Source organism: Rhododendron vialii, chromosome 3a, assembly GCF_030253575.1.
Source record: "Rhododendron vialii isolate Sample 1 chromosome 3a, ASM3025357v1".
NCBI classification, from domain to species: Eukaryota; Viridiplantae; Streptophyta; class Magnoliopsida; order Ericales; family Ericaceae; genus Rhododendron; species Rhododendron vialii.
The window spans coordinates 27,583,876-27,604,901 of NC_080559.1; the positions used below are offsets into that span (position 1 = coordinate 27,583,876).

General features: G+C 39.0%; 2 protein-coding genes, 1 long non-coding RNA gene and 1 other non-coding gene across 6 annotated transcripts; 2 read left to right on the forward strand and 2 right to left on the reverse strand.

Annotated features, from left to right (window-relative positions):
* Positions 1–4,275: 4,275 nt before the first annotated feature.
* On the forward strand, positions 4,276–14,659 carry LOC131318982 (uncharacterized). 3 transcript variants are annotated; one of them, XR_009197849.1, is made up of 6 exons: positions 4,276–5,292; positions 10,613–10,684; positions 13,380–13,493; positions 13,578–13,771; positions 13,879–13,931; positions 14,524–14,659. It is a non-coding gene; the product is annotated as an uncharacterized LOC131318982 (long non-coding RNA). The 3 variants fall into 3 exon arrangements; XR_009197848.1 differs by having other exon boundaries at positions 13,879–13,934; positions 14,524–14,655; XR_009197850.1 differs by having other exon boundaries at positions 13,882–13,934; positions 14,524–14,655.
* On the forward strand, positions 4,419–4,521 carry LOC131321544 (U6 spliceosomal RNA). Its single transcript, XR_009198576.1, has one exon. It is a non-coding gene; the product is annotated as a U6 spliceosomal RNA (small nuclear RNA).
* Positions 8,299–10,494, reverse strand: LOC131318980 (uncharacterized). Its single transcript, XM_058349059.1, has one exon. The coding sequence runs from the start codon at positions 10,352–10,354 to the stop codon at positions 8,420–8,422; it is 1,935 nt and encodes a 644-aa protein (XP_058205042.1). The 5' UTR covers positions 10,355–10,494; the 3' UTR covers positions 8,299–8,419.
* LOC131318981 (protein HOTHEAD-like) lies at positions 14,021–20,675 on the reverse strand. The gene is made up of 5 exons (XM_058349061.1): positions 20,327–20,675; positions 18,334–18,972; positions 15,803–16,200; positions 14,544–15,073; positions 14,021–14,312 (listed from the first exon to the last, which is right to left on the reverse strand). Exons 1-5 carry the CDS (start codon positions 20,412–20,414, stop codon positions 14,261–14,263), a joined length of 1,707 nt encoding a protein of 568 aa, XP_058205044.1. The 5' UTR covers positions 20,415–20,675; the 3' UTR covers positions 14,021–14,260.
* Between the last annotated feature and the right edge of the window lie 351 nt (positions 20,676–21,026).

The following is a 21,026-nucleotide window of genomic DNA, read 5'->3' on the forward strand; positions in this document are numbered from 1 at the left end:
CCTAAGAGCATCCGCAATGGGTTTAGGGTCTGTTCTAGAACGTGAATAAATTCTGATTTTTGTTCAATAATAAGGTTTGTTTTATAAAAATAAGAAGAAGGTACTTATTTGTTCAAAATTTATATAGGTACCAATGGGCGTCGGAAAGGAAAATCGTACCGACGGCTGTGCCGGGCCGTCTCCTGCCACCGAACGGTCAATCCGAGTTGTCCAAAAAAAATTTAAAAAAAAACTGAGGGGGCGAACGCGGGAATATTCATATGTACACGAAAAAGGGGTGCTCGGATCAAGTACCCTACACATCTCGGATGCCGTTGATTCTCACATAGGCTCCCTCGGTTTTTTTTTTTCTAAAATTTTTGGACGGCTCGGATCGGCTGTCCGGAGACGGCCCAGCACGGCCGTCGGTACGATTTCCCTCCTCGGCGCCCATTACTCATAGCACAACTCCTTATTTTTAAAGAAGTCAATTTCAAGCTCCAAAATCATGTGCTTACGCGAATAATTTTCTTATCAATATGGATCTTGTTTGATAAATCTCATTGAGATCTTTAATACGGTAAAAAAAAATTGAATTTTTTTTAATTTACATTATTTTTTAGTTTAAAAATATTAAATAAACTTTTTATTTGGGTTCTGTGGAATGACCCTTCTTATTTTTCTTTAAGAAATTTCAAAATAAGTATTCATTTTTTAAGAACGTTTCTGAAACGGGGCCTTAGTAATTAGTGTGTTAATTGTGTGTGTTAAGATTTAGGGAAAATGACGGTTCAGGACGTATTTTGATAATTAATACCCGTTAAAGACAAGCTAAAAACATTTGTTAATGCTGAAAATGTCCTTGGTAGGTATTAATTATCAAAACACGTCATTGACTGTCATTTTCCCTAAGATTTAACAAACAAAAGTATATTTTTTGTGCCACAATAATTGTGTGTTAGAGTGTGCTCAATCTAATAGTGTGCTAGCATATGTGTCAAGTTTGGCAAAAAAGCGAACAAACAATAAATGAGTCCCATCTCTATTATAAATTCATACTCACCCATAAAATATTAATGTCCACTATTTTTTTTTTTTGAAAACTTACCATTGCATGTATTACTGTTGCTTTTTTGATTTGTTTTTCTATATATGCGTTGAACACGAAAAGGCTAAAATCTATCCCTTCCATCAATGGATCCCACTCACTTGATTAATTTCGCCTGCTTTGATTCCCAGCCATATGAACTAAACTCATCTAGTAACTTTGTTCCATGCCACCAATTTCCTTCTGAATCATCTCAAATCCCTTCTCATCAATCTTCCAGTAGTAATTTACAACTGGCAATGTTTAATCTCCACTACCTTTTGCTTAGTTGTTGCTTTTGACATTATTTTAAAGAGTTAATATCAAAAAATAACACATTCCTAATTAACCCAGGTACTCATATGTATACTAACACATTCCTAAGTTAACAATGTCTAACATACACTTGTGAGATTCATTTTTTATCCTAACACATATCTTAACAAACATTTTGACACACAAATATAACACACCCATTGCGGATGCTCTAATGCTTTTTTTTTTTTTTGATCCGCCGGATGCTCTAATGCTAGATCCACCATAGAAAACACTCATTGTGTTGGGGAAGGGTAATCCTTACGTGGGTCGTAAACGAGGCGAGCTTTGTCGAGAAAAATTTGAGTTTGAGTTTTAACGAGCCGAACTTTTTTATTGAGTCATTTACTAAACGAGGATTTTTAATTGAGCTAAGCCTTTGTTGAACAAAAATTCGAGCTTAAGCTCAGCTCGTTTACTAAACAAGTCGAGCCGAGCCGAGCTTTACCTTAACAAGCCAAACTCACAAACTGCTCGGTTTGTTTACAACCTTATGTGCTAGCCAACACTATTACATGAATTTCCAACGTATCAGAAAAGAAAAGAAAAGAAAAGAAAATTTAACTTCACCGCTCTGTTGCACCGGATCCCATCACCGCTCTCAATGGTCCGGATTTTGAAAGACCCTTTCAGAAAAGAGTTAATGGAAATTCAATTTCCTTGGAAGAGTTCTTTCAAACTCCAGATTATTGATTGCTGAGACTGACGATGAGACTGAGCGCTGCGGTGGGAGGAGCGGAAAAACAAAGTGGTGGGGTAGCACTGTTGAAAACAAAAAAAACTATTACGTGAATCCCATGCACAATGTGCGACTCTTATAAACTCTAGGAACATGTACCATTATTTTGCTGAATTTTGTTTTAACGGTTTTTTTAAATAAGGAAAATTCATTGGTAGAGAATTGGGCCCTATTTGATTGGGGGACTAAGGGTGGGATTGGACTATTAATCCCCTCACCTCTCCTAATCTTATGTTTGTGTTGTTTTTAGTCCCGGGGCTATTAGTCCCCTCCGGATTAGTTATCCTCCATGCATGGGACAAAACAATCCTAGGGGGGAGTGTGGGACTATTAGTCTTGGGATTAAGGGGGGGTTTCGGACTAGAGGTTAGATTACCAAGATGCCTCTAGATGGCTTAGGAAAAACACATTAAGGCTATTCTATGTAATTAAAAAATTAATTTTGTTATACTTCTAATTTTTTTTGATAATGGAAAAAAACTTTTTCTACCTACCTTGACAAAAAAAATATTATGTTACAGAAAAAAAAAACTTTTTCTACTGATTAGTTTTGGGCCTTATGTTTTGGCTAATTTTTTCTGAGTTTTCTTCTTCCAATACTTTATTGGAAGTTGTTTTCTCATACTATATTCCATGTATCAATATCATGCTGCTAGGCTTTTCTTTTTTCTTGATGTACTCCAATCAAGTTTTTAATCTAATAATTTGGATATATCATCCATACCCTTCTATAGCAAGACACAACAATTCATAAAGGAGACTCTTTTGGAAAAAAAAAAAAACCATCGAAAAGATTCAGTAAACTATCAAAGGCAACATAGTCAATTGAAAATCAAGTTGTTTTTTTTGGATAAAATTAATTGAGGTGGTTGTAAAGAATAGTCGGGGTTAGAGATATTTTTTTTGGGTTCAAATATAATCACTCATCCATAAATTGCACTAGAAGCAATATGGACAATGGACTCATAAATCCTTATCAAGCGTTATTCAAAACAAATGTAGGACATACGAGATTACCTTGTCTGTTGTTCAATCCCATGCACAAACAATGAAACAAATATGGGATATGAGGGACTATACTCCCCTCACTTTTAAACAATGAATAATGTTATTTTGCCAAGAAAAATGGCCATATATATTTTTTGTATTTTTTAGCAAAATTCAATTTCCATTACTTTCAACAAACTTTTGAACCTAATTTTTTCAACTCCCAATCCTCACACTCCATTCAACTTGTCTCGAATACTGACAAAATTTGTTGTAACTCTTTTTTTTTTTTTTTTTAAACTCTTCATAATTGTGCCCCGGCCTAATGAAATGTAACACTTGATCTCGTACAATTTTTAGCTTGCTTATTTTCGATATAACCTTTCAATACTCGATTCCAAAAATAAGACTGTGGTTGTGAATTACCAACAATCGAATCTTGGCCAATGCATAACCAAACATTGCAAAATGCAACATCTTGGGAGGAGTGAATCCTTATCCCTTCCCGTATGAGAGTCTTCTTTTTTTTTTTTTTTTAAATTTCTTAATTTTTTTGAAGTATGATGTTTTTTTGAATTTGTGCTATAAAGTTTTTTTCCCTGTTATTCGTGCCATGAAGTAGAGAACCAATTTATTATGCGTCTTTGGTTATAATCTTGTGTAGCATCGCCTTCGATTTTTGGCCCCTATATGGATTAAAAATTGAATTAATAAATGAAGACCCTTATCTGATTGAGTAAATTTTTTACAAGGGCCCTCTAAAATCATATTCATATGCAATGAATGACTGCGAATTCTCATTTTTTTTTAAACAAGATTAACAGTCTATTTTTTGGGATATAAATCTAAAAACAAAACAAATTGTAATAAAAAACTAAAAAAGAATCACTAAAAACAAAACGATTTCAAAAAAGACAAGTTTACTGGGTATTTTTTTTTTTATTTCTTTCAACTTCAATCCATATTTTACATTTTTGATTTATGTGGTCAAGACAGAATGCTTAATCCAAAAAATGACTCTATTTAAAAGGAACTGAAATTGGAAAGAAAATGACTATTAAAAAGATTAATCAGTCAAGATGAACAAAATAAAATAATAAAATAAATGTGCAGCCCAATTTAACAATCTCTTTTTGTGCCCAACCAACAGCAGTCCTACACGGTTGGATTTCATCCTACAGAGAGAGGTAGAGAAACTAGACTTGTGAAGTGACAGGTGTAGGTAATGAGTACTGTACTCATTTCGTCCCACATTGACCAGCTAGTTAGAGCGAGAAGTGTTTATAGCGCATCGCGAAGCAAGAGGAGAATGTCCCTTCGGGGACATCCGATAAAATTGGAACGATACAGAGAAGATTAGCATGGCCCCTGCGCAAGGATGACACGCACAAATCGAGAAATGGTCCAAATTTTTTTGGGATTTTTTGCTCCTCTTCCTTCTCCGTCGTTCCGACTCAGAGTCCTCCGTTGTTCCAACTCTGCTTTGAGTTCAACGTATTTAGAGGAGTGAAATAAGGGAACGAAAATTTATTGGAGTTTTACTGAAGTTTGCGAGTTGTTTTCAAAACTCTGGATTAATGGGAGAAAATATATCTCAACCAAGAAGGTTACTTCACCCTTCTTTTGATTGATCAAAGAAACAAAACCAAGAAGGTTACTTAAACTGGAAAGCTAGACAGCTGAAAATCCGCCTTTTGTTAAGCATGCATTATTGAAATCAAAGATGTCAGACTTGTATTCACAGAAATTCCATTACACCACAAATCACGTGTGGTTTCATTACTCATTAGCGCGGACGTTAGCTGTGCCACTCTTGCTTATGTAGAATGCCACGTTGGCACGCCGCAAGTAAGGTGTTTGATGAAATGCTTGTGTGAGATGCATACTCTGTTGGACTGCGTTGTTATCTGGGTACTATGGAAATCATTTTGCGAGGGTATTCATAGGTTGTTTAAGAATTTGCCTCTGGAAGGCGGAGGCAACCAATGCTAAACTGGGAAAAATGTAGATTCAGCAATGTGAGGCAGAAGGGGGCTCTCTGAAGGAGATCTTCATGGGGATATAATGCCAATCCGTGGAGTTGGTTAGCTTCAATATGAAAGTCAGATGTGAAACCTGGGCTTCTCTGGGATTTGGTTGGCGTTTTGAAATGATGGCATTCAGTCCCTCAACTGGAAAAGCCAAGGTACCATTCTTGAAGGAAGAACATGTTTCATTTACATAAGATGTGAAAACTTCTTACATGGTTCATCTTATGAGAAGCATGCTTTTCACGCTAAATCTAATTCGCCAACTATGAGATCTCATTCATTGTCTGCCAATTGATTCAATAAATGCACAAAAAAGGGTGATTTGGTGTAATGTTTGAGCAATTTCTGACTTCCTTTTTTCATTAGTACACTAGGTGAGAATGACAATATTTCGTATGCTGATATGCAATGATGTTTTGGCTGAACCCAGGTTAACTTGAAGCTACTATCTGCTATTGTTATTTGTTAGACAAAACATCATTTTACTTCTCTTGTTGTTTTTGCACAGTTCCATCTTCCATGTTTAGAAGACCAGCGTTTAACTCAACAACGCCTACGGATGGTTGTGTTGGGTATAAGTGCATACCAGACACTATACTGGAAGAGTGGTAGCTCTTATAACCTGGCATTGTACGTGACTTTGGAGATTAGTGTGCTTGTTCCTTTCACCTTATGGACAATGGCATCATGATCTTGATTGCGAAGCAATCTTCTTGATCATAACCATATTCAAGCAAAGCATAAGATCAATCAAGAAATGAATGACGGATTGGTTTGACTGGTTTATTTATGCTTCTCTTTTATTTAAACTGTCGACTCTGTTAGTTTGTAAAACAAAAAACTTAGAGCAAGCTGTTACTTAATTGGAACTCAATGACTTGACTTGTTGACATGTTGTCTTGGAGGAGTGCTCTTGGTTGCTAGTTAAGTTTCTTCCCATTTAAGGATATACATGCTTGCGTTGTGTGTATCGAGGACCAAACTGATTAATGCCTGCATGTCCCAAAAAAATGTACCAATAACTGAATTATAATGAAATGTGTAGCCCATTTACAACATCCGACCCGATTTTCTATTATTCAGTAAGGTGACCTAATCTGTGGTGTAGGGTTTCTAGATATGCAGGGTATCTAGGCTCTAGAGTTTTATGTGAGAGAGTTATACTATTGCAGTATTACTAACTCGTATTTTGTCAGTAGGCCTCATTGACATATATAGCAACGTCCTAATAGCCTGCCTCGTCTTTCCCTTCACAAGTCGCAAGAAATGGTGCCTTTAGATACTTCACAGTTTGGATGCTATCTTTACTGTATTTTGATTTGTGAGAAACTTTTAGGTATACCGGGGATACCAAACCTCATGGTATCCCTTCCGGTCCATTTCTCATTTTCCGGCCATTTTCCGATCACATTTGGATGATCGGCTCCGTTAATTTTGTAGAGTTTGGTGAAGACCTTAATCTCTCAATAAATTGTGTTCATTGGACTTTATTTGATATATGATGGGCACACGTGAAGATGGCAAAAAAACTAAAACTGGGTTTTGATTCAGTGTTTTTTGGACTCAGTTTTGGTTTTCTTTAATTTTCACGTGTGCCGATCTTGTATCAAATAAAGTCCGATGAACACAATTTTTGGTATGATTATGGTGCTTGCCGAACTCTACAAAATGAACGGAGCCGAACACACAAATGTGATCGGAAAATGACCAAAAAATGAGAAACGGACCGGAAGGGATACCATGGGGCTTGGTATCCTCAGTATACCTAAAAGTTTCTCTTGATTTGTTGAATTTCATGTTGGCTTTTGGTTAATTCAAAATGGTAAACCTTGGGAATAGTATGTTGCTAAGAAGAAAGATCACTATGTCAGAAACATGATTACCGTAGTGGAGGGGGTTCAAATTAGTGTTTCATAGTTACTACCTTACTTTAGAAGGGAAGGGATGGAGGAAATAAGGAAAATACAGCTTAACTTGAGCGGGATAGTATGTTTCCTTTTTTGGGCATGTGCGTTGTGTGGTACATACCATTGATTGAAGTTGGTGCAATCAGATTTCAGGAGGAAAATTTATACCATTATTCTTCTTGACCTTCGGGTAGATTTTTTTTTCATGCTCAAAATAGGTACATTGAAGTGTGATTTTCATTTCCCTTTTTCTCTTTCTCTCTCTAAAAAACTCTCTCTCAAATCAGAAACCCTAGCCGCCGCCGGGGGGGGAGGCCCTCCGCCTCTCTCTCTGCCTCCTCCCCCCCTCCCTGTTCGTTTTTTCCCTGCCCTCCTCGCCTCGTGGTCTCCCGCCGCTGGCTCTCCGTGCCCACAGGTAGGGGTTCATCCGTTGCTTGGCCCGGCGCGGCTCCCCCATTTGTGGTGGTGGCTCACAGTCCGTTGTTCCTCACGGTGGCTTCTGTTCTGTCTTGCTCGGAGTCGACGGCGAGGTAATAAGGTGTGCGGTTGGGTTGGGTTTTCCCCCTTTCGGTTTTCTTTTCCGTTTACCGGATGTTTCAGTCCGGGTGGTCTCCGATCTGGGTCCCCCCAAATTCGGCCTGTGCTGGTCTGGGTTTCCCCCAGGTCCGGCGGTTTGGGTGGTGGGCGAAATAATTTTGTTAGGTTTTGAGGTTTTCGGTCGGCAGCTGGTTCAATGGTGGTGCGGCGATTTCAGACAGCGGCAGCTGGGTTGCGGGTGTTGGGGATCTTCGTACCAGCACTGGTTTGGTCGTTACGGGCCGTCAACAATCAGATCGGGTGTGATGGAGGGTTGCTTTGGTTCAGTCGGCCAGTCGGCCGGTGGCCGGCCTGGTCTGTACTTGAGGCTGTTTCACCCTTTATACTTGTATTCTGTTTGTTATTCTAGATTACATTTGCTCTTTGTTGTGTAATGGTTTGTGCTGGGATTTCTGTTGAGATCTTTTTATCTTGTCCCGGACGGGATTCTCATATCGGCACCTAGTGTTGATTTGCTTTTGCAGGGTGTCCTTGGATCCCGGATTAGATAGTTTGGTGCACTCCTGTTTTGTTGCGATGTAATCTTCGCCTTCGGGCTTGAATGAAATATTGACTGATTCAAAAAAAAAAAAAAAAAAGAAGTGTGATTTCAAAACAAAGGGTGCAAGACCTGCAGTTGTATTTGGAAACTGCAAAGATGCTTGGCTTTAAGCATGATTAACCAGAAGAATAAATATTTTGTGAATGAATATGCAACTGCAAATACAATCTTAACCTGGCTGAAACACGTATTCTTTGGACGTGATAATCTGGAAGAAAAACAAATAAAATCGAATTTCTAGACTTCCACAGTCTTCTGGTTCAACGCTGTGTATCTCCACCTCTCCTTCTCCACAAAGTCTGCATCCAGGAACTGAGCAACAAAAGCCCAAAGCCTGTAAATGTCCTCAAAATTTGTCAAGAACCCAAGTGCAACTGTAACCACATTTACGTAATCGGACTTTGTCCTCTTGCTTCCTACCCTCACCTTTTCTCCAGTTTTTATTCTCTCTGAAACTCTCCCTCTCTCTTGTTCATACTTGTCTGGGAACGAGATGTTGTGTAAAAAGCCATAGCTGAGCGAAATGTTGCTTCGATCGGCAAGCTTCTGTACAAGAACAGGTTCCACCTTCTCTCCTCTCCAGTCATACACGTTGAACGCCAATGCTGGTCCCCTACTAAATTTTATCCTTGGCCCATAGATTTGGATTAAAGGAATCATTTCATCTGCATTTGGATGCTGGAGTTTTGTCATTGCAATTATCAGCCAATTTATCAGGAACCTTGCTCTGTTACTGATCAACATGAGACCAAGTGAATTCATATGATCCATGGCCCTACATTCAATCTCTGAGCTCCGACTCTCGCTCTGTGTGGCCTGCTCTTGGACTGGTTGAATGGAATTTTCTGAATCTTTTGGTCCTTCTTGTTCTGCTTTTACTTCTGATTCGTGCATCTGAGAGGCCTCTACCGTTTTGTGTCGGCTGTTCTTTATAGATTGAACAGACATACGACTCGAGAAAGAGCTTGATTTACGTATATCTCTCTCTTGGTTCCTACTTCCGGTTGCTTGTTCAAGTTCTGTGTCAGTACCAGAAGAATCTTCAGGCAAACAAAATAACTTGTTCGGTGGGACGAGACTTACAATACCTGTGCTTGTAGAACATTCCAAGAGTGGAACGGTCGACTTCTTGACAAAGAGACAACCAAACCCTGTTGGGTTTTCCCCAAATACCTTATAGAATGAACAAACCAGAAAATCTGGGCGTATTAGAGAAAGGCCGAAGCTACCCACGTCTTTTGGCCCCAACGCACAGGCATCAAGCAAGATATGCCACCCGTTTTCCTGTGCCATACTCATCCACTGATAAGAGTAACTGGTTCCTGTCACTCTAGACTGGAGAGGAAACACAAACAGTCCCCGATTTGTCTTCTTCTTCCTCTTCCTCACAACCATCTTCCCCAATTTCGCCGAGTGAATTCTTAGTCTAGGCCACGTGAACTCTGCTGACATGACTCTAGCTCCTCTCTTCTCTGATGTACTAACCATGGCTTCAACAGCCTCGCTTTCGTAGTCATAAACTGTTAGAAGCTTCCGACTGGACTGAAACGGGTAAGACTCTGCGACAAGCCTAAAAGCGGACGACCTGTTTGCAGTAAAAACCATGCTGTAATCATTTTCAGAGATGTTAAGAAAATCCATGATTTTTTTCTTAATGGAGGATTCCAATTCAGATCCCTCCCCACCAGGAAGCAGCTGCGACTTGAGATTGACGGACTTGTGGGATATACCAAAGAATGGAAAATCTGTATATTGAGGTGGTGGGGAAGAAGTGGAAGCAATTGGGGTTGTGAAGGAGTATTGGTTTTGGAACTGTGAGTGTGAGAACAGACCGATGCCTATATAATCAAGGCAGATATGGTTGGAGAGGGAGAGGTGGTAGTACTCCTGGGTCCGGATTTGATCAACTTGTGTAGTCTCCAAGTACTCCGGATAAGATTTGGTGAAGTGGGTGAATGATTCTTGCAAAGAAGGGAGAGACTCATGGTTGGTGAATTGGGTATTTGGGAAGAAAGATGAAGTTGTCGTGATCGCAAATTTGTGTCGACAGGACGATGAGGTGCTTCTGGGTTTAGAAACCGTTTCTTCGGTTTCTGGTACGCTGAGGAAGGGGCTAGGACAACAGCCATGAAGGCAGCCTTGTGTGGCTTCCTTCAGGCATGGGGACTGCATATTCTCTCGTCTCTTCTTCCCCAATTGTCTTGATTTTTTCCCTTCTCTTGTTTCCCTTGTATTTGTGGCTTCGTCTTGCTCTGTTGTTCCTTTTCTTAATAGGGTGCTTATTGGTTAAAGAAAGTGTTTCTAATTTTTTTTCTCTGTGTTAAAGGGTGCTTTTGACAGGTGGTTGGATGGTCGTAGTATGATTTGTTGAACTTTTTTTCAGATTACTTTATTGGCCTTGTCTAAATTGACCTTATTTCTTCTGTATAGATTTTGAAGGAAGCACAAGAGTTCAACATCCCTATGATCCATCGCATCTGATTGATCTCAACCTTTCAACTGGTATTCCGTATTTTCATGAGAAATCATTAAAAATTCTAACATCTACCTAATTTAATACTACTAATTTACAGCTGAGATAATTTTTATTCATTCAATAATCCGTTTTAGCTGTGGTACCATACAGTTCCCTCAATTTAGAGAAGCTGATGGGGGTGGCTGTGAGGATATTTAAGTAATTTGGTGTTTCTTAGATGAGTGGAGCTGAGAAAAGAAAGCAACAAATGGAAGTGGACGACAAAAGAGGCTTGGCATTGGCCGGCACTACCAATGCTGGCCACAAAAAGCACCCTTTAACCAGTTTGGAAAATTGGAATTGAGTCTCAATTTTGTTTCAATAGATCTTTTTTTTTTTTAATCAGACAAAAAGCCATTTCAATACACAACCCGTGGACTCCGCGTGATTAATGTACTCATTCAGAAGTCTTAGCATAAGCATGTAAAATAGAACATTTTTTTTTCCACCGTACTTATGTTAATTCAGGGTGGAAGTAGGAGTGGTAACCTGGTTAAACAGCAAGTGTTCATAACGCTACTATTGCGGCGGCGTTCAATAGTCCTCCCACTCAAAAATTGGGGGTTAAGAACTGTAAGATTGTCTTCGTATTGAGTCTTTCAAATATGGCGAAAACCTTGAACGCTCAGTAATTCCAGTAGAAAGGAAAATCGCAACCCCTTTATGTTTTCCGGGATTAGTGGAGAATTCTCAGCCTGTTGATCTCTTATTTCCATTGTTTCTGTCTTTTCTAGTGATCTCTTTAGATCCCACTGGACCAACCAGTTATTGGTACGGCGGTAATACAACTTTATTTGAGTGTGGAGTATGGTGCATTATTTCAATTCTCTTAAAAGTCTACTAAGGCTGCCAAAGAAAGCAATACCCCACAACTTTGGGAGCATGTGAGAAGCACTCTCCTTTTTGTCAGATTCAATAGTCTTGCTAGCTAAGTTTGTGCCCAGAATTGGGCTGGGGTTGCCATGGTAGGGTCATTGTTATGTTATGTCGTTTTAATTCGCGTTTTCCCAGTTGCCTCTTCCCTGCCCTGCTTAATGGGGACTAAAGTTCGTGTATTTTCCCTTTTTTTGGGGATTCTAAAGATTGATGTGTCATCCTTGGTGGTCTCCAAATCTTTAGTTAGTTTCTAGATCCATGAGTTACATTTTTGACAGACTATTACTTTTTTTCTGATCGGCAATTCAATAGACTTTTATTTTATGTGAGATCACTGCGATGAATTCAATTGAAAACTTGAGACGGCATTTTAACAGACAAATAAAGATTCAAAACCGCAACCACAACTCCGATGCTGTTAGGACATATATTCTAGAAGTTCAAAGATATGCATATTCAATCCATATCACGCGTAATCACTTATTCTGGATATTTAAAAATTAACCTTCATTTCGTTTTCTATTTTCTCCCGTCATATTTGAAAACGTAGCCATTCAACGTATTTTGGTGTCTGTTAAAAAAAAAAAAAAAATTTTAGTGATTCACCATTACTTGTGAAGCATATCTCACCTTCGATATATTGCTTGTGTCAACCAGCTAATGGGTAGATGTTTATTAGTTGCCTGACTTCATATACAACATAAAAAACTTAGTCAAGCCGTCTTGGCTTTGTTTTCTTCGACTTACCGATGACTTAGTGAATGGGGTTATGCTGTAGTTGTCAATCTCTCTCTTCCTGTCTAGCGTGACGTTTTGTCCAATTTGTGACGGCATAAACTCAGCATAAATAAAAATGCTTATTTATCAGAAGTTTCCTTACTTTCAAAGATCATTAGCCCCCTTTGACTTTAAGACAAGGGAATTGTTTTCAAAGTACTCAAAACGAATTGTTTTAAGCCCTTCAAATGTGAATAGAACCATTGTGATTGTTGGCAGAATTTTTTTTAAGGGAAATTATATGGTTTGGCCGTATTTGGATTATGACTATGTGCGTAGATTTATGGATGAAAAAGAAAAATAGACAGAAATTAAAAGAGAGAGTGAAGAAGTTAAATCCATTTCTCTAGTCTTCCTATCATTATATGCTGCGTGATAGATCCTCCCAATATCCGTCATGCTTACACAGCTTCAGAAAAATATGTCTAGTTCATTCTTGGAAAAAAAAAATACCCGGCGGCAGCCGCAGCACATTGACTGAGTACTGCTGAGGTTGACAATGCTGTGATTTGTATATTACTAACTCTGATAATCCTTGTAATTGCACCATGGAATTAGTAAAGGTCAGATAGCATATTCTTGGAATATAAACTAATTCTGAACCATCTCCTCCTGGTAATAAGAAGGACTTTGCATATATAGTTATATTGGATCATATGTGACAAGTACCTGCATTCAATCTCCACCAAATTCACAGCATAAGCATCATTATAAAAGGATTCTGTTGCTAGGCATGGACTGCAGAAGAATTCAGTAATAATAAACTGACGAAACACATACCCTTTTGCCTCATTTACCTCATCTATATGCACCTTTCGCATGAGTTTGAAGCATTACATGGGTACAAGCCATACATGCATTAAGCTGAAGCAGTCACAGGGCAACTCTCCTTTGGCATGTCACTGGATTTCTATGCTGGAAGCACCAATCACCGTTGCATGCCAATAGAAAGTGGCCCTATGACTGGTTTGCTTACGAAACTTAATCCTTTGGCTGAATTGCCTATTGAACTGCTTCTGAGTTTTGCAGAGTGATCCATGGACTAGCTTTATATACACTCTTCATTGGGGCTCAAGGGAATAAACCACTGAAGAAATGGCATATCCGACTTAGTGATGCTATTATGGATATATCCTTCCAAAGGTTTCTTTTCTTGGCCTTGATCAATTATTATCTTTTGCATTTTACATCAGATTCCCCCACTCTCCATCCCATTGCAAATTGCAGGCGAGACGGGGAAAAAAGCAGTTGAAAGCAGATGCTGTACTCTTTGCTATGGGAAAGTCTGACTAAGATGGGCATTGAAATGGCATATCCATTGTCATATTCTTCTCTCTTAAGCTTTTACTTCAAGTAGTATCAACTTTCCAAGAGTCGAAGCAGCCCCTTTGTTCCGATTTCAATTGTACTGCCTTTTTAGGGTAAAAATTCATTCTCTTGGATACGATCTGTGTCTATCTGGATCGTTTAGCTGGATTTTCTTTATTGTTTTCTGATTCAGAAGCTTGTTAATTCCCTCATTTTGTAGCAGGTCTGAAACCACAATGAGGAAATAAGAGGCCTTAATCAGAACGCATGAAGGTAGTATGTTGTCGAACCTTCCTGTTTTTCTTTTCAGTTAAGCACAAAAGGAGTTTGAAAAAGAATCAAACAATGGTAACTCCGAAATGTAATTGATCCTGTTCCAGGAAATTCTTATTTGTCCATCACATCAAAGCCAATTAACAAATAATGATTTGCTTATATAGCAACACTTCACAATACCAAAACTAAATTCGTATCACTCGAATACGTGACACGAACATTACAACTTACAAGCTCAATTTATTACCCAAATTCATCCCAACAAATGCACAAAATTAACAAACATAGGTTATCTTTGACAAGCCAAGGATCAGTACTAGCATTTTCTACTTCTTCCCATTTGGAAACCTCTCCTGCAGGATTCTCTGTCCCATATACCTGCATCAAAATTCAAGATCAAAACCTCCATAAAAATCAAGAGTAACAATACAAATACGGTACCACAATGATAATCACAAGGGTACATTATGCAGACAGAAACTTTGTGCAGAAGATTTCATTCCTCCGGAATGTGGTTGATTTCGGACCAAAGTTGTCGTTTAATTTCGATAATATGACAATCACATGATTCTGTGTATATCTTATGCAGGAAAATCAGATTGTGATTACCTTCCAAGCATCATGACAGTAGCCTGAGGATTTGTTCCGGGGGAGCCATAAAACGTGGATCCATCAATAACCCGCAACCCATCCACCCCAAGCACCTTATAGTCATGATCCACGACCTGTCCCACTTGACACCCTCCATGGTAATGCCAAATGGTCATCACAGTATCAATACAATACTGTTCCAGAGAAAATGCGGCATCGAGATGTCGCGGCCGTGCGTTCAACGGCAAGGTGAGCATCAGGTGAAGGAGTGTTTGCACAGACAAGGCAGGGTACCGGAAACTTGAAAGAGGCGCGGATTCTATAACCTCAATTATGGTTCTCATGCCTTGGACACACCTCTCGAGGTCTAGTGGATGTTGGAAGTAGTTGAACGTGACTTGCGGGTTATCGTTCGGATCCCGGGTTAGGAGCTCCAGGTGACCGGTTGAGAGTGGACCCGCAGTCTTTTCTAGGATGACTCCCGCGTTGATATTCGGATTCAAAAGTGGGTTGATTTCGTTTGGAACCAGTGTGAAGTGCTGGGCTGTCTGGAAAATGTGAAAAAGATTAAATTCTCATGACTTACAATTCAAGTCAAAGCAGTTGAAATGGAGATGAAAAAAGGAAAAAGCTAGAGTGTCCTTGTTTTAAGGGGGACAGTCTCAACATTTGTATATTTGCATCGGGCATGGGATTATGTATCTTCAATAAAGTGGAGATACCAAGTTGGTGTTAGGTTATTGCTCAATGTGTCTGACAATTCTAGTTTTACTCAATGATGTCCGGTTACTAATTTTCTTTGTAAAAATAAAATTTTAAAGAGATCGGTGAAAATGCAACTTCTAAAATCGCAACTTGTTTGGCCCAGTACACATGAGAAAGCAGCTAAAGAGCTTGCTCCTCGAGAAGTCGCAAGTTCGAATCCTACGAAGGCCAAACATTCCAAACCTTGGGGCCCTTAATTTCAGGATCATGAAATTAGTCGAGGCACACGTAAGTTAGCCCGGACATTATTGCAGTTATATAAATTATTCATAATAGGTAATTTTGAAACCTGAAAACTTCCTATTTTCAAATTTTCTAAAAGGACAGACTATTTACGAACAATCATTCACTCACTCGTGACTTGTGGTTGAGTATGGTCTCTACACAGAAAGCGGCATGGTCTAGCATTACTTTTGGTAATAATGCTACAATGATCATAGTTGAATATCATCTCGGATATCTAACTACACCCTCCACGACTTGGGCCTAGTCTTGGCGTAAGAACAACAAACCTGATTTGCTAATGATGCGAAGAATTCACCAAGGCTACGGGCCCCAACAAGGGTCAACAGGGAGCCACTGGCGGTCTCGATGTAGCTCTCAAAACGGGTAATACCCACGACTTGAATGAGAGAGACTTCGACGGGCCGGGGCGAGGGAACGAGGACCGCATTCATCGGATTATCAGACATCCCTTGACCAACCATGGGCTGGTCCAGCACCACCTCGATCCCGTGGGCCACGAGATGTGGGCTCGGCCCAATACCACTCAGCATCAGAAGCTGTGGGCTTCCTAGGGCTCCTGCTGACAGGATGATCTCGCTCGTGGAGCCCACTTTGAGGTATGCTCTGTGGATGTTTCCTTGTTTATCTCTGAATTCCACGCCAGTAGCTCTTGGCTTCAGTAACCCTGCAGTATTGCCACAGCAAATTATACCACTAGAAGCCAAGACATCATTAGCGTGCGTCAGGAAAAGCAATAATGACATAGGTACCGAAGGTCGGGGAGGGAAATCGTACCAACAGCCATGTCGGGCCATCTTCGGCCATCAGACGGCAGATCCGAGCCGTCCAAAAATTCTAAAAAAAACACCGAGGGGCTTTGCATGAGAATCAATGGCATCCAAGGTGTGTAGGGTACTTGATCCGAGCACCCATTTTTTGTTTATATACAAGTACATATACACTAAAAGGGGTGTTCGGATCAAATGCCCTACACATCTCGGATGCCGTTGAATTTCGCATAGGGCCCCTCAATTTTTTTTTTAGAATTTTTGGACAGCTCGGATCAGCTGTCCAATAGCCCGAGACAGCCCGGAATGGCCATCGGTACGATTTCCCTCCCAGCCGGTCGATACTTAAGAAAAGTCTACAAACACGCACCCCCAAGAAAACTGTGTCAGAGACTAACTGTTTGAATGTAAATAGATCCTGATCATTCTGATCAAAAAAAAAAAAAATCCCGATCATGCATCAAATCAAATCAATCTTTGGACGCTGTCCAAAGATGTACTATAAAGTTGCTTATTGTTCTTAGCATTGTTGACTTTTCTTTTTTGCCCACTCCTGTCGTTTTTTAAGCACTATTTGTACAGTCAAAAATTCCTATTTTAGTACTTTGGGAATAGGGACGTAAACGAGCCGGATTGAACTTAGTCATTTATTAAATAAGTATGTTTAATCAAGTTGAACTCTACTCAGCTCATTTATTAAATGAGTCGAAAACTCGAATTCAAGTTCGACTCTCATACAGTTATACTAAACGAGCCGAGCCGTGTTCACGAGTTACTCAATTCGTTTACTGTTCTATTAGGAAACAATGCTCCCACCTCTCAAATGAATGGTAGAGACCCCAACAAATCCGGTCTATGATGAGATCCATGATTATGTGAGAGAGTGAAGCAATGAAATGAATGACAAATTAATACGACCGATCCTGAAAAATTCATAGTGAGTTTTTGAAGATTGAGATATAGAAATCATGTCCTGTGCAATTTTCTTTAATTAAATTTGTAATCTCATGCATGTACGCTAGCCTAAAAATAAACATGTGGTAGTAGGACGCGGGGGCTCTGCTGTGCCAGGAGGCACAACATCCCCTACCCACACCCAAAAACGGTAGCGTTTGAAGGGGAAAAAATTTTATCCCCCCTATTTGCAATCCTATGGAACAGAAACGTGATTATAAGAGCCTTAGAGATAAAATTTAATTATGTCTCTTTAGAATAATATGATCAAAATAATAAGATCTTCACACTGGTTTAAACGGATTGAAAATTGGAGCAGATAATTTTTTAACTGTATTTTTAATATATAAAAAATCTAAAAAAATTTAGTGCTCTATTTTTTAATCCGTTTGAACAAGTGCGAATATCTTATTATTCTGAACATATTATTCTAAAAAGACATAATTAACTTTTGTCTTTAAGGCTCTAATAATCACGTTTTTGCTCCACAGAATCCTAAATAAAAAATAGATAGTACTTAATTATAAGAGTTCGAGAGACAAAAGTTAATTATGATCCTTTAGAATAATATGTTCAGAATAATAAGATATTCGCACTTGTTCAAACGGATTAAAAATTGGAACACTTAATTTTTTTAAAATGTTAATATATTAAAAATACAGTTAAAAAATTATTTGTTCTAATTTTCAATCCGTTTGAGCCAGTGTGAAGATCTTATTATTCTGATCATATTATTCTAAAGAGACATAATTAAATTTTATCTCTAAAGCTCTTATAATCACGTTTCTGCTCTATAGAATTGCAAATAGGAGGCTAAATTTTTTTTCCTTCCACACGCTACCGTTTTTGGGCGTGGGTAGGGGGTGTTGTGCCTCCTGGCACAGCAGAGCCCCCGCATCTATGGTAGTAAGTTAAGTACCGATTTCATTTTTTTTTAATTCTTGTGATAAATAAAGGTAGGAGATGTATAATGAGAAAATGATTATTATCGTAAAACGGAAAATACATACTTAAAAAAAAAAAATTTTAGCAAAACAGACCATTAGCCTTCAAAAGGCATTTATGTTAATCCTCACCTTTGTCGAAGTAGATTTGGTGCACAACTGCATTCAAATAAACGGTAATCTGCCTGGGATCCGCATACTCCAACAAATCAGCGGCCGTATGTCTATGCCCATTCTCGTCAAAAATAGTCCCGCCAACTTTAGTCCCATAAATATGTTCGAACGTGTACCCGTTATCCGGCAAAACCCCCACCTCCAGCAACCCCTCCCTCACCGCCGACTGCCACTGCAGCATCGGCGGCCGGAACACGATCTTCTTCTCCACCCACTCGTACGACTCCTCGACCAGCTGCGGGTCCCACCCGGCCCGCCTGACGTAGTCGGCGCTGGCCCGGGTGTAGAAGCCCGCGTTGAGGCACGTGCCGCCGCCCAGCACCCGGGCCCGGGCATTGATGACGCCGTCCGTGGAGACGAAGGTTTGGGAGGGGGAGGAGGGGGAGACGTTTGCAAGGGTGGCGGCGAAGGTGGCTATGTTGGATATGGTGGGGTTGCCATACGGGGAGCCGCCCCTTTCGAGGAGGAGGACAGTGGCGCGTTCGGATAGGGTGGCGGCTAGGGAGCAGCCGGCAGTTCCGCCGCCTATGATGATGTAGTCGTAGAATGACACTGGGGGTGCCACTGTTGCTTGGTGGGTGAACGTGGGATATGGACCTGAGAGAGAAAGAGCGCAGTTTTTCAGTAAATAGTTTTATTTCTTTTTTTTATCGAAAAAATAACATTTTATTATAAAAAACTTAATAAAGAGTACGTCAAATTTTACGCTAGGGAAAAAATGTCTCAATAATTGAATAAAAAAATAATGTTGAACATAGGAAGAAATATAAGAAATATATGGAATGGACTGATGATCTAATAATATTTGTTGTCATTAGTAATCTGTGTCTCTAACTAATCCATTTACTCACAAATTTAAATAAATTTTATGTAGTTCGATATTATACGAATGATCTACTACAAACATTATGTACAAAATTACAAATTATATGCAAAAAAAAACATAAAATTTAAGTTCATTTTTTGAATCTAAAAAGTTCGCTTAAACCCCTGAAACCCTAGTATTATATATAGACCATATTCATTCGACATGACCAGTGATTAAACCATATAGAAAACTTATACAGATAGATAATTTATAAAGAATTTAAATACGTAAGGATGAATACGTGTCGCTCAAATGTGATTCCTTTATTTTTTCTACAAACAAATAAATGTAAAGATCATCGTGTCATTCAGGCGGTGTTGATTGTATAAATTCTATCCAAAATGTGTAATTACTCGTACATTAACAAACAATAGGTACATCTAACCCAAGGGATTTGATCAAGTCGGTAGGAGAAAGAATATACTCCCTCCGCCCCAAATACTTTGTCCGGTCCGCAAAACGGAGTGTTAAAAATAATACAATTTTTGCAAAGAAAAAATCAAAAGTTTTTCAACAACTTACTAGATTTCAATGAGTATTTTTAATTTGTGAAAAAAAATTGAATTTTTTCTTGAAAAAATTGCATTATTTTTAACACTCCGTTTTGCGGACCGAACAAAAAATTTGGGACGAAGGGAGTAAGTATTTATCCTCCATAAGATCTATGTTCGAATTTTACTAAAACTGAACATTCTAAGCCTTAGAGTCATGGGAGGGTTTACCTAGTCGTTAACTTTAGGACTCCGGAATATTGGTTGAGATATGCGCAAACAGACCCGAACATCCGGTTGTTAAAAAAAAAAAAACAATAACCACAACCAGATGAATGTAGTGAAGATTACATAGATTAAGATGAATTTGTGGAACATTTATTCAGAATGCAAATCATTCAATACATGACCTCAAACGCAGTGAAAGCAAAAAAGAAATGAAGGCAGAATATCTGCAAGTAAAGTTTAGTCAACTAAAAAAATAGTAGATAGAGAGAGAGAGAGAGAGAGAGAGAGAGAGAGAGAGGAGTACCTTTCTCCGGAAAACAAAAGAGAGAGAGAGAGAGAGAGAGAGAGAGAGAGAGAGGAGTACCTTTCTCAGGAAAACAAGAACCGTACTGAAGGAGGAGAATTCCAAGGAGAGCAGCAGAAACAAAACCCCACAAAGGCTTTGAACCCATAAGATCAAATCAAAAAATCACAAAACGCAAAAAGCACCTCCCAAGGATCTGCGTTTCTTCAAACAAAATTCCCACTTAATTATCAAACTAATTATCAAACAAAATGCCCCTTTATGATCAGAAAATTTTTAATTCCTGCCACTTTTTTTTTCCCTCTGAAAGAGAGGGCCGAGAGTTGTTAACTTGCTCGTTGAACGATATTAATACCAATGTTACACCGACCCTCATTTCTCAATTTTAGAGAAAAATAAATTGGTATTTGTAGAAAAAGGTTTGGAAAATGAATGCCGATAGTTTCCTTCCCTCGTCCCCCACCACTGCCTGTCCAAATCACTGACGTGTGCCCAAAAAGTAACAAATTAAGCTAATGCCTGACAGTTCATTAATTACTAGAGTGGGGCGTTTGGTGAGAAAACAAACAAATAATAATTCATTACCTTCACCCAAATTGTTGTTGTGTTACTTGTGTGTGTATCTCATTAAATCATTTTAATTAGGTGAGAAATGAAAATCATCTCTCTGGATTTGTTTGGATGGGAAAGAAAAGAGTGTGCGCTGTCATGAGTCTTGTTCGTGAGGATATATGTAATAGTATTAAAGAGAAGGGTAAAT